This window comes from Hyperolius riggenbachi, chromosome 2 (assembly GCF_040937935.1).
Source record: "Hyperolius riggenbachi isolate aHypRig1 chromosome 2, aHypRig1.pri, whole genome shotgun sequence".
NCBI lineage: Eukaryota > Metazoa > Chordata > Amphibia > Anura > Hyperoliidae > Hyperolius > Hyperolius riggenbachi.
The window spans coordinates 29414642-29427512 of NC_090647.1; the positions used below are offsets into that span (position 1 = coordinate 29414642).

General features: G+C 51.1%; 1 protein-coding gene across 1 annotated transcript in view; it reads right to left on the reverse strand.

Moving 5' to 3' along the window:
* Positions 1-12871, reverse strand: part of PGM2L1 (phosphoglucomutase 2 like 1) — a 97785-nt gene that overhangs the window by 16884 nt on the left and 68030 nt on the right. The window contains exons 4-6 of the mRNA XM_068264643.1: positions 7640-7724; positions 4729-4812; positions 3289-3482 (exon numbers count right to left, since the gene is read on the reverse strand). Coding sequence (XP_068120744.1) covers positions 3289-3482; positions 4729-4812; positions 7640-7724 — 363 coding nt within the window. The remainder of the gene's footprint in view (positions 1-3288; positions 3483-4728; positions 4813-7639; positions 7725-12871) is intronic.

Below are 12871 nucleotides of genomic sequence, written 5' to 3' on the forward strand. Positions count from 1 at the left end.
GCTACATACCAGGCTGCACACATCTAGCTGCGATACATTCCACTCAGAATCATCAGGTAAAGGACAAATGTTTCTTTCCATGGCTGAGGAGCGGTTGCATTGCACGCTTTGGTCTGCTGTGATTAGAACAGAGCAAATTCACTACAAACTTGTTACAAAAGCAACGCTTCCATACATTGCGCCCGCATCATGGTTCGTGTACGGGGGCCTAAAAAGCCTCTTCCATACAGGCGGTGAATCCACCACCTGTCAGCTGCTCTCCTGCACTGGCTGGGCTGATCTATTTGGCTGCAGCTGTGTCTGAATCACACCAGAAGCAAGCATGCAGCTAAACGTTTTGTCAGAAACCTCTAATCTGCATCAGTGTTCTCCCCAGGCTCTTTCAGCCGGGTGCTCCGCTCGGCTAATTTTGGTGAGCACCCGGCTGTCCTCGGCTCACCTCCTCCTCCTATGCTGTAAGCAGAGTTGCGCTACATTCCACATCGTGCCCCACCCGGCTAATTTTTCATGCCACCCGGATGGAAAACATTTCTGGGGAGAACACTGTGCATGCTTGTTCGGGGGCTAGGGCAGAGGAGCAGAAATACTGCCTGGCAACTGGTATGGTTTAAAAGGAAACAAACAGGTCATCCTCCATAACTCTCTCAGTTCAAGTTTACTTTTAATTTTTGATTCCACCCCCAACCAAAACTAAGATGAATCAGGGGAGGGCTGCTATAGCTATCAGTGGATGGGTTTATAGTTCATTTGCATACAGACATGCAGTCTTGGCGTCACGCTTTGAGGAACAGCACAGTACAATGCAGAGGTGCTCAGCAGAGTGCGTTCTGTTACTGGGAAGACTCTGTTCCTGCCTTTCACCAGGTGTCATTATGTGCAGATAGGATTACAGGCAGCCCTATACCTCACCAGTCTCATCCTGTGCTGAGTTACAGCGAGTACAATACCTGCTGAGCCAAGGACACAGGAAACTTTACTGACATCCTTCCACAAGGTACAAACCTGGAGGCTCAAAACAGCACTGCAGAGCACAGGTAATGCATGATTCAGTAAACCGGAAATCTGAGATTTATATAGCACTGACATCTCCTGCAGAGCTGTACAGAGTATATTGTCTTGTCACTAACTGTCCCTCAGAGGGGCTCACAATCTAATCTCTACCATAGTCTATGTATGTATGTATCGTGTAATGGGTGTATCATAGTCTAGGGACAATTTAGGGGGAAGCCAATTAACTTATCTGTATGTTTTTGGGATGTGGGAGGAAACTGGAGTGGCCGGAGGAAACAAACCAGACACGGTGAAAACACACAAACTTCTTGCAGATAGTGCCCTACATTCTGACATTCATAACTGGTGGTGACATCTTTTGTCCTGTCAGATGCAACACTACTGAATGTTTGTTTACTGAAAGTTATAAAGCCAGTACAAAATAGATCTGGTCTCCTAGCGTGCTCTAGGGATGGGGAAACTCCACGTAATTAAGAGCCTAGGCTGTGACATCACTAGGAGAGGAGGGCTACATACCAATAAAGTCGGTATCCTGAAAAATATACTGTGTTCTACTACAGGTCACTACAGGGCCTCTTTAAAAAAAATGCAACCTTTATTCTGAGTACTTATGGTGACAGAAGCCACCATCTTTAAAGGATACCCAAAGTGACATGTGACATAGACATGTGTTTGTACAGTGCCTAGCACACAAATACCTATGCTGTGTTCCTTTTTGTCTTTCTCTGTCTGAAAGAGTTAAATATCAGGTATGTAAGTGGCTGACTCAGTCCTGACTCAGACAGGAAGTGACTACAGTGTGACCCTCACTGATAAGAAATTCCCCTTTTTTACCTCTTTCTTGCTCTCAGAAGCCATTTTCTGCTAGGAAAGTGTTTTATAGTTGGAATGTCTTATCAGTGAGGGTAACACTGTAGCCACTTACATACCTGATAATTAACTCTTTCAGGCAGAGAAAGAAAAAAAGGAACTGCATAGTTATTTGTGTGCTTGGCACTGTATATACCCATGTCTATCTCATCATGTCACGTCACTTCGGGTATCCTTTAAACATTCTCTCAAAACACACCTCTTCAGACAAGCCTATAATTTATTATATGTAGTAATAGAGGCTGACTGCCTCATCTGTTAACCCGTGTCTCCTTCCCCAATGTCTCCAACCCAATACCCTCTAGATTATAAGCTCACAAGGTCAGGGACCGCCTCCAAGTGTTTCTTATTCAGATATAATTCATTATATGAACATGTACCAGCATGCCTCCCAACTTTTTGAGATAAGAAAGAGGGACACTTAAATAGGAACTCCAGTGAAAATGTGATAAAAAAGTGCTTCATTTTTACAATAATTATGTATAAATGATTTAGTCAGTGTTTGCCCTTTGTAAAATCTTTCCTCTCCCTGATTTACATTCTGATGTTTATCACATGGTGACATTTTTACTGCTGGCAGGGGATGTCAGTGCAAGGAGATGCTGCTTGCTTTTTTGGCAGTTGGAAACCGCTGTAAACAGCTGTTCTTATTTCCAACAAGGCTCCGACAGTGTGATGTCATAACCATGGTCCTGACCTCACACTGTGGGAGGGGTTTCACCACAATATCAGCCATACAGCGCCCCCTGATGGTCTGTTTGTGAAAAGGAATAGATTTCTCATGTAAAAGGGGGTATCAGCTACTGATTGTGATAAAGTTCAATTCTTGGTTACGGCTTCTCTTTAAGCCATATCTTCAACCATGCCCCCACCACACCCCTAGTAACGCATACCATAAAGATTTCACGAGAAAAATATGTTTTATAATTCAAACCACACTAGTGCTTTCTATCCTGGTTCATTTTCCTTCATATTAACATTTGCCGCAGCCCAACAGTGCCGGGGCGTGCCATACCTGTGGAAGCAGATTCTCTGCAGCCCACCAGTGCTGGGGCGTGCCATACCTGTGGAAGCAGACTCTCTGCAGCCCACCAGTGCCAGGGCGTGCCATACCTGTGGAAGCAGACTCTCTGCAGCCCACCAGTGCCGGGGCGTGCCATACCTGTGGAAGCAGACTGTCTGCAGGCCACCAGTGCCAGGGCGTGCCATACCTGTGGAAGCAGACTCTCTGCAGCCCACCAGTGCTGGGGCGTGCCATACCTGTGGAAGCAGACTCTCTGCAGCCCACCAGTGCCGGGGCGTGCCATACCTGTGGAAGCAGACTCTCTGCAGCCCACCAGTGCCAGGGCGTGCCGTACCTGTGGAAGCAGACTGTCTGCAGCCCACCAGTGCCAGGGCGTGCCGTACCTGTGGAAGCAGACTGTCTGCAGGTCCTCCATGTAACTCTTGGTGATTTCCTCTAAGGGGTCCTTCCTCAGAGGGCTGGAGTCGGCCAGGTTCTCACACCAGGAATCAGCCCAGGGCTCTGAATTCTCCTCCACACATTTCAAGATCTCCTTGTCATGAGGAGAGATGACCTGAGCCCCATTCTCCCAATAAACCTGCGCCAGGAGAAAAAGCCAGTCACCATAAAGATGTACATAGGTTACCATATATCCATTTCAACACACATTTCAAAACTATATCTCAAACAGTCCGCAATCTTGTATGAGGTGGAACGCTCCCTTGCTTATGTACACTCAGCCAAACAAATTCACAGAAAAATCCACAAAATGGGTAAAGCACTCGGTTTTGGAGTATAGACTTTTGAAACTAATCAAGTTGCTTCTGGGCATAAGGATCAGCAACCAGTGGTAGCAATGATTCAGAATTTATCCAGGACACTAATCACGCGCTGCAGGTCCTTGATGGAATACGCGTGGGACAGAACACTAATTGGTACAGGTACACCAGACGTATCATCACTGTACACTTGTATCCCACATGAATGCGGACAGTGAGTTGTGAGAAAACACCTTGGAAAAACAATGAGATCAGACTAATGTGAGTTTACCACAACTATAGCATGCACCTAGGTCTAGAGCATACATGTCAAACTCCGGCCCACGGGCCAAATCTGGCCCTTGGAACCATTACATTTGGCCCTCAAGTGGTTTCCCTACTTTGCATTATGTTTGGCCCACTCTAGACCACCTGGGAAGCTACGGTATATTGAAGGTGAAGTCCTAGAACACCAGGGAAGCAATATGGGGGCGGTAGGGAGAAAGCACTAGACACCATGGAGCTGTATAGGGGATGGAGGGGGGCCATAAGAAACCTTGAAACTTTATAAGGGTGGAAGGTGGCCAGTAGACAGAGGTCCCAGTGTTCAATTTCGGCCCACCTTGTATTGGAGTTTGACACCCCTGTTCTAGAGGGAATTAAAAAAAATCAAGAAAGGGGGGGGGGGGGGGGGAGAGAAACACTACTAGTAACCTAGCATGTCTATGGTGCAGGGGCATCTGATGGACCTACTACTCTATCTACACTAATACCTACCTAACTACCTACCTACCAACTAAGCTGCACAGCAATGTACTACAATACACTGCACTAAACTACCCTACCCTAACACTACACCTGATCCTGCCGTTGTGTACTAGTTAACATAAGCTGGTGCGATTCTGCATGCAGGGAGACCATGTGCGTTCCGCTTGTGTGGATGTGGATCCTGCCTTAGACTTTGTTAAAGAGGAATGGTGATGGTGAGCTAAAAAACCAAGTTAACCATTCGGAGTATCCTGTCTGTAAAGGACGTTCCCCTTCTGCACACTATCTGGGCAAGCATAGTCGTAGAAGGGTGCTTACCTTGTAGCCGTTGTCCTCCTTGCGATTGTGCGACGCTGTGACCATCACCCCTGCCACGGCACCCAGTTTCTGAACGGCGTACGGCTGGGGAGAAAAGGGGGGGAAAAAAAAGGAAACTTGAGTTTGCTCACACTAAGAACCGAAGCTAAACATCCCGACTCGGAGGAAGCGGTTTGACATTTTTATTGCGTTTTATTTCTCTTATTTTCTGTTCCTGGACCCTTTGTGAAGCTCTATGGCTTCAGTGTAAAAATGTGGGGTCCTGCACACTGGAAGTGAGTGGGTAAGCAGAGCCGGATCATCCACAAGGCAACTTAGGCAGGTGCCTGGGGCCTAATGGGTGCCACTTTTTCTGACCTCTCTCCCATCTCAGATTACCAAAAAGATAATAAGAGGGAATCAAAGGAACTACCTAGCCTAGGGCCCCATTTCATCTTAATCCATCTCTAGGGTCAGGGATTCCAACACCTTCCCATTGTACAGAAGGGTATTTGTGGCTTTGTCTCTCACTTTTAGGCCCCTTTCACGCTTGCAGGTAATTCCTGTGTTGCATTACCCTATTTTACCACAAGGGGCCGCAACAGTAATGCAAGGCTATGAAGACTTTCACACTTATTGCGGTCCGTTACAGCAGTTCCCCAACCCTGTCCTCCAGGCCCACCAACAGTACATGTTTAGCAGGAAACCAAAAACATTCACAGGTGAGGTAATTAGTGTCTCAGCAGAGCTGATTGGCTACCTGTGTGGATTTCCACTAAACATGCACTGTTGGTGGGGCCTTGAGGACAGGGTTGGGGAACACTGCCTTACAGTGCAGCGAAAAGTATCAGAGCCAACGCAAGGGCAGCAGCGAGTTACCGCAAGGACCGCGCTTAACGCACAGTTCTTGGGGTAATCGAAGTCTATGGGCGACGCATGTAGGGTAAACAACGGAGCTTGTTGCAATGCATCGGAGCACACATGCGCAAACCTACAGCAATCCAGAGACATACTTCCTGCCCAGCGGGCAGTACGTCACTGAATGAGGGGCGGTGCTATGCATATGACCCTGTCAGCGCACTCTGCCGCAGGGTCATGTGTTTGCCATTTTTGCGTTGCGGTGGAATGCGGCAGGAGCATCGCCTCAACACCGCAATGCAAAAAAGTGTCAAATAGGCCTGAGGAGACATTTCACCTCTTCCTGTCTGGACAGGATATGGGAATTCTGAGTGAAGAGAACAATGCTATGTCCCGTCGCTCAGCTGAAGTGATCTGCCAGGACAGATTGCAACGAAGCAGTCAGGAGGCATCAGGGACTTGAGCACACGTAGGACTTTCGGGACAGGCAGTCATCGACTTCAGACAAGTTTCATTTGATGTTTGTACAGGCCTTTGCAGTATTAAAATAATTGTAGTCTAGACAAGCAACTGGGGGAAAGAAACTTCCTCCACCAGGGGGCTGCTGTGCCAGAGCTGGGATATAAAGTGCAGCAAGGCACGGGGGCTATTCACTGCACCAGGGCTTCCCAACCCTATCCTCAAGCTCTACCAACAGAACATGTTTCGTGGAAATCCACAGAGGTAGTTAAGTCTCTAGCCCCTTGGAGGAAACATCAAGCATTATATGCTGCCCCAGAATATACTTACCGGGGGCTTCTTCCAGCCCCTTGAAGCAGACATGTCCCACGTCGCACCTCCTCTCGCAGCCGCGGGTCCCGCCGGTACAGAGGGTGACCTAGAGGTCGTCCTTACCTGCGTAAAGCGCCGCTGTCAATCAAGTCCACGTTGTCCGCAGTGTGCTGCGCAGGCGCAGAACTAGTGCACAGTACGCTGCGGACAACGTGGACTTGATTGACTGCGACGCAGGCGCAGTAGAGGAGGTCGGCCTCTGCACAGGCGGGGACCTCGGGCCAGCGGGTGTGAGCGGACACTCACCGACGTCACGCCGCATGGACCCTTCACTCTCGCCATTCGCACCGCTCTCCCATCGCTGAAGCCCACATGCTCTGCCGTCAGAGCTCCACGAGCTGGTCAGGAGCCAATTTCATTGGCTCCCAACCCTGCGAGCCAATCACAGGGTCAATGAAACCGGCTCCTGACTGGCTCACGGCGCATTGCTGTAACTATGACATGGTCTGTCAGGTATGTCAGGAGCAAGTGGGCTGCAGCAATGGGAGAGAGGTGCAAACTGCAAGAGTGATGGGTCCGTGCGGTGTGGCAACTGAAGTCTACACCCTGGCAACGATAACAGGTCCCAAACAGGGCATAGATTTCAATTAGCCTGGTCTGGAAGCAGTTAATCAGCTCTGCTGATATACCGATTGCCTCACCTGTGAATGTTTGTGGTTTATTGCAAAACTTGCACTGTTGGTGGAACTTAGGGACAGGGTTGGGAAGCCCAGCATTACTCCACCCTTCCTCAGCCACTGCATGTAAACAAAGCCCAGTTCTTTAGTAATGAAACATCCTACTCCTTGGGGACAGAATATGCTCGCTGTATATCACATGAATGCTATCAATGAATCTCAAGCTGGATTTTAGGTGCAGTTTTTCTTTAAAAAGTAGTCCAAAGTGCGAGACCTATGGAAGCTGTCATATTTATATCATTTTAATCAATACCAGTTGCCTGGCTGTCCTGATTTCTGTGGTCAGTAGGGTCTAAATCACACACCTGGAACCAGCATGCAGCTAATCTTGTCAGATCTGACAATGTTAGAAACATCTGATCTGCATGCTTGTTCAGGGTCTATTGCTGAAAGTATTAAGAGGCAGGGGATTAGCATGGCAGCCAGGCAATCTGCATTGTTTAGAAGGAAATAAAACAGGTCAGCCTCCATATTGCTCTCACCTGGGTTCCCTTTAACCTGGAGGAGGGTCAGGGAAGCATATGGGGGATATTCTCAGAGTTCCTCTGCAAGATGGCTGCACTTACCACGAATGGAGTGGGGACGTATCTGGAGAAGAGGTAGACCTGCGCACCTCGGCTGAGGAAGACCGCGGCCGTGAGCTTCGCCAATCTGAAACCAAAATACAGACGTGAGCAGACACCACAATTCGGATGAGGAAAACGTTACATCACTCTCAGACTGCTGACTGCAGTTATCACAACGGTTAACACTTTTACCAAATTGTTTAAAGTGGATCCGAGATAAAACTTTTACTCATTGCATAATTGTGTTCCTTCCATATAGTTTATGTGGCATTCCTCAAGCAAAATACTTTTTTGTTTTGTCTTAATACTAAAATTCCCTATAAACTAAACAAGCCTCGCCCACAGCTTCTCCAGAGAGCCTTGGTATTTTCAGACAGTAACAAGGGCTTATGGGAGCTCAGTCTGGGCAGGAGGAGGAAGTTAGTAGCCAGCGATTTCAGAGGCAGAGGGGAGGAGGGAGTGAAATCTGTGGGGCTGGCACGGGTTTGCTCACAGTCTGTGGCTCCTCTGTGTGGCTGACATGGTTTGCTCATGGTCTGTGGCTCCTCTGTGGGGCTGGCATGGGTTTGCTCACAGTCTGTGGCTCCTCTGTGGGGCTGGCATGGGTTTGCTCAGTCTGTGGCTCCTCTGTGTGGCTGACATGGTTTGCTCATGGTCTGTGGCTCCTCTGTGGGGCTGGCATGGGTTTGCTCATGGTCTGTGGCTCCTCTGTGGGGCTGGCATGGGTTTGCTCATGGTCTGTGGCTCCTCTGTGGGGCTGGCATGGGTTTGCTCATGGTCTGTGGCTCCTCTGTGGGGCTGGCACGGGTTTGCTCATGGTCTGTGGCTCCTCTGTGGGGCTGGCACGGGTTTGCTCATGGTCTGTGGCTCCTCTGTGGGGCTGGCATGGGTTTGCTCATGGTCTGTGGCTCCTCTGTGTGGCTGACATGGTTTGCTCATGGTCTGTGGGTCCTCTGTGGGGCTGGCATGGGTTTGCTCATGGTCTGTGGCTCCTCTGTGGGGCTGGCATGGGTTTGCTCATGGTCTGTGGCTCCTCTGTGGGGCTGGCATGGGTTTGCTCATGGTCTGTGGCTCCTCTGTGGGGCTGGCATGGGTTTGCTCATGGTCTGTGGCTCCTCTGTGGGGCTGGCATGGGTTTGCTCATGGTCTGTGGCTCCTCTGTGGGGCTGGCATGGGTTTGCTCATGGTCTGTGGCTCATCTGTGGGGCTGGCATGGGTCTGCTTATGGTCTGTGGGCTCCTCTGTGGGGCTGGTATGGGTTTGCTCACGGTCTGTGCCTCTGGAGCTGGCACGGGTTTGCTCATGGTCTGTGGCTCCTCTGTGGGGCTGGCATGGGTTTACTCACGGTTTGTGGCTCCTCTGTGGGGCTGGCATGGGTTTGCTCACGGTCTGTGCGTTCCTCTGTGGGGCTGACATGGTTTGCTCACGGTCTGTGGCTCCTCTGTGGGGCTGGCATGGGTTTGCTCATGGTCTGTGGCTCCTCTGTGGGGCTAGCATGGGTTTGATCACGGTCTGTGGCTCCTCTGTGGGGCTAGCATGGGTTTGCTCATGGTCTGTGGCTCCTCTGTGGGGCTGGCATGGGTTTGCTCACGGTCTGTGGCTCCTCTGTGGGGCTGGCACGGGTTTGCTCACGGTCTGTGGCTCCTCTGTGGGGCTGGCACGGGTTTGCTCACGGTCTGTGGCTCCTCTGTGGGGCTGGCACGGGTTTGCTCACGGTCTGTGGCTCCTCTGTGTGCCTGGCATGGGTTTGCTCATGGTCTGTGGGGCTGGCATGGGTTTGCTCATGGTCTGTGGTGATGTCTGTGGGGCTGGCATGGGTTTGCTCACGGTCTGTGGCTCCTCTGTGTGCCTGGCATGGGTTTGCTCATGGTCTGTGGCTCCTCTGTGGGGCTGGCACAGGTTTGCTCATGGTCTGTGGCTCCTCTGTGTGCCTGGCATGGGTTTGCTCACGGTCTGTGGCTCCTCTGTGGGGCTGGCATGGGTTTGCTCACGGTCTGTGGCTCCTCTGTGGGGCTGGCATGGGTTTGCTCACGGTCTGTGGCTCCTCTGTGGGGCTGGCACGGGTTTGCTCATGGTCTGTGGCTCCTCTGGGGGGCTGGCATGAGCTTGTTCCTGGTCTGTGGCACCCCTGTGGGGCTGGCATGGGTTTGCTCATGGTCTGTGGCTCCTCTGTGGGGCTGGCACGGGTTTGCTCACGGTCTGTGGCTCCTCTGTGTGCCTGGCATGGGTTTGCTCATGGTCTGTGGGGCTGGCATGGGTTTGCTCATGGTCTGTGGTGAGGTCTGTGGGGCTGGCATGGGCTTGCTCACGGTCTGTGGCTCCTCTGTGGGGCTGGGATGGGTTTGCTCACGGTCTGTGGCTCCTCTGGGGGGCTGGCATGGGTTTGCTCACGGTCTGTGGCTCCTCTGTGGGGCTGGCATGGGTTTGCTCATGGTCTGTGGCTCCTCTGTGTGGCTGGCATGGGTTTGCTCATGGACTGTGGCTCCTCTGTGGGGCTGACATGGTTTGCTCATGGTCTGTGGCTCCTCTGTGGGGCTGGCATGGGCTTGTTCCTGGTCTGTGGCTCCCCTGTGGGGCTGGCATGGGTTTCCTCATGGTCTGTGGCTCCTCTGTGGGGCTGGCATGGGTTTGCTCACGGTCTGTGGCTCCTCTGTGGGGCTGGCATGGGTTTGCTCAGTCTGTGGCTCCTCTGTGGGGCTGGCATGGGTTTGCTCACGGTCTGTGGCTCCTCTGTGGGGCTGGCATGGGTTTGCTCAGTCTGTGGCTCCTCTGTGGGGCTGGCATGGGTTTGTTCATGGTCTGTGGCTCCTCTGTGGGGCTGGCATGGGCTTGCTCACGGTCTGTGGCTCCTCTGTGGGGCTGGCATGGGTTTGCTCACGGTCTGTGGCTCCTCTGTGGGGCTGGCACGGGTTTGCTCATGGTCTGTGGCTCCTCTGGGGGGCTGGCATGGGTTTGTTCATGGTCTGTGGCTCCTCTGGGGGGCTGGCATGGGCTTGCTCCTGGTCTGTGGCTCCTCTGGGGGGCTGGCATGGGCTTGCTCCTGGTCTGTGGCTCCTCTGGGGGGCTGGCATGGGCTTGCTCCTGGTCTGTGGCTCCTCTGGGGGGCTGGCATGGGCTTGCTCCTGGTCTGTGGCTCCTCTGGGGGGCTGGCACGGGCTTGCTCCTGGTCTGTGGCTCCCGTGTGGAGCTGGCATGGGTTTGCTCACGGTCTGTGCCTCCTCTGTGGGGCTGGCATGGGCCGCAGTGATGTCTTCTACAGACACATTCCTTCCCCATGTGCTGTGCGCCGCACGCTAATTTCCATGTACAATTCAGGAGCCTGCAGGGCCGTGTCCCGGCGTCACACCCTTGTTTCTGTACAATTAATAATGCTCCTCCAGGCCATCACATGCACTTCTACTCAACTCTTCCATCATTACTAAGTAATTATTACCATTATATTGTGCTAGGCTTTACGTGGAAGACTTTGTTCTATGAAATTACTTAAAAAATGGGGCAGGGATGTCTTATCTTGTTTCCAACCCATGTTTTCTATGAAATTCTTTAACTTAAAGGGGCACGATGGCGAAAAATTGTAAAAATTGAAAATACGTGCAAACATACAAATAAGTACGTTTTTTCCCCAGAGTAAAATGAGCCATTCCTTTTCTCCTATGTTGCTGTCACTTACAGTAGGTAGCAGAAATCTAACATTACCGACAGGTTTTGGACTAGCCTCGGGGATTTATTCATTTTCAAAAGCACTAAGGCTCTTTCACACTACAGGCAGCGGTAAAAAGGCTAAAACGCTGCGTTTTGGCTGCAGGCGTTTTCAAGGAGTTTTAACGCCAATACATCATATCAATTGTAATAAGAAACGCCGCGGTAGGCCCAGAAAAAGCGCCTGGGAGCGTTGAAACGCAACGCTCCAAAACGCGGCGTTAGATGTGAAAGGTAAAATGAAAGTCTATGGACTTTCATTTTTACTTTGGAAACGCCCACTTTGGCCGTGGCGTTAAAACGCCGAAAAAGCCCTCTAGTGTGAAAGGGCCCTTAGTGAATGTCAGTTGCTCTGTCCAACTGCCAAAAAACTGTAGCGAGCAGAGAAGCTGGTCAGCAGCATTGTTTAAAGAGGAACTCCAGTGAAAATGATGTAGTAAAAAAAGTGCTTCATTTTTTTACCATAATTTTGTATAAATTATTTAGTCAGCGTTTGCTCATTGTAAAATCTTTCCTTTCCCTGATTTACATTCTGACATTTATTACATGGTGACATTTTTACTGTGGGCAGGTTATGTAGCTGCTGCTAGCGGTTTTGGCTGTTAGAGGCAGCTGTAAGGAGCTATTCAGTAGCGTTGTGACGGGGGAGCGGGGGGTGCGACCCGCACCAGGTGGGGTGACCCCAGCCGCCCTAGAGGGGGTGTGCTGGCCCATGCCCCGGTTTTCTTTGTGGGATGCCCGGGACTTGAACTTTGGGGTGCCCATGCTCATTGCCCAGAACAAACATGGCCGCCGGGTACTCTACACGCCGGCCGCCAGCTTCTGCTAATGAAAGTGCAGGCTGAGCTACTCTACACACCACCCCCTGCCCAATCACAAGCGCCTGGAACTGGCAGGGGGTGTGTACTTGTATTGAAAAGGCAGGGGGCTGGAGCGAGCTTGAGTAGCTCCGCCCCCTGCAAACGTTGCTATGGAAGCCGGTCACCCGCTCACCATCCGCAGCATGGCTCCCTGCATCGAGGAAAGGAGCGAGACACACTGAAGTGAGTGAGTGATGTGTGTGTGTGTGTGTGTGTGTGTGTCAGAGGTCGGTCTGTGTGTGTTTGTATGTGCATGCTTGTGATATTTCTGCAGCATGGCTCCCTGCATCCAGGAAAGGAGCGAGCCACACTGAAGTGAGTGATGTGTGTGTGTGTGAGTGGTGTGTGTGTGTGTGAGTGGTGTGTGTGTGTGTGTGTGTGTGTGTGTGTGTGTGTGTGTGTGTGTGTGTGTGTGAGTGGTGTGTGTGTGTGTGTGAGTGGTGTGTGTGTGTGAGTGGTGTGTGTGTGTGTGTGAGTGGTGTGTGAGTGTGTGTGTGAGTGGTGTGTGTGAGTGGTGTGTGTGAGTGGTGTGTGTGAGTGGTGTGTGTGTGTGTGAGTGGTGTGTGTGTGTGTGAGTGGTGTGTGTGTGTGTGTGAGTGGTGTGTGTGAGTGGTGTGTGTGAGTGGTGTGTGTGTGTGTGTGAGTGGTGTGTGTGTGTGTGAGTGGTGTGTGT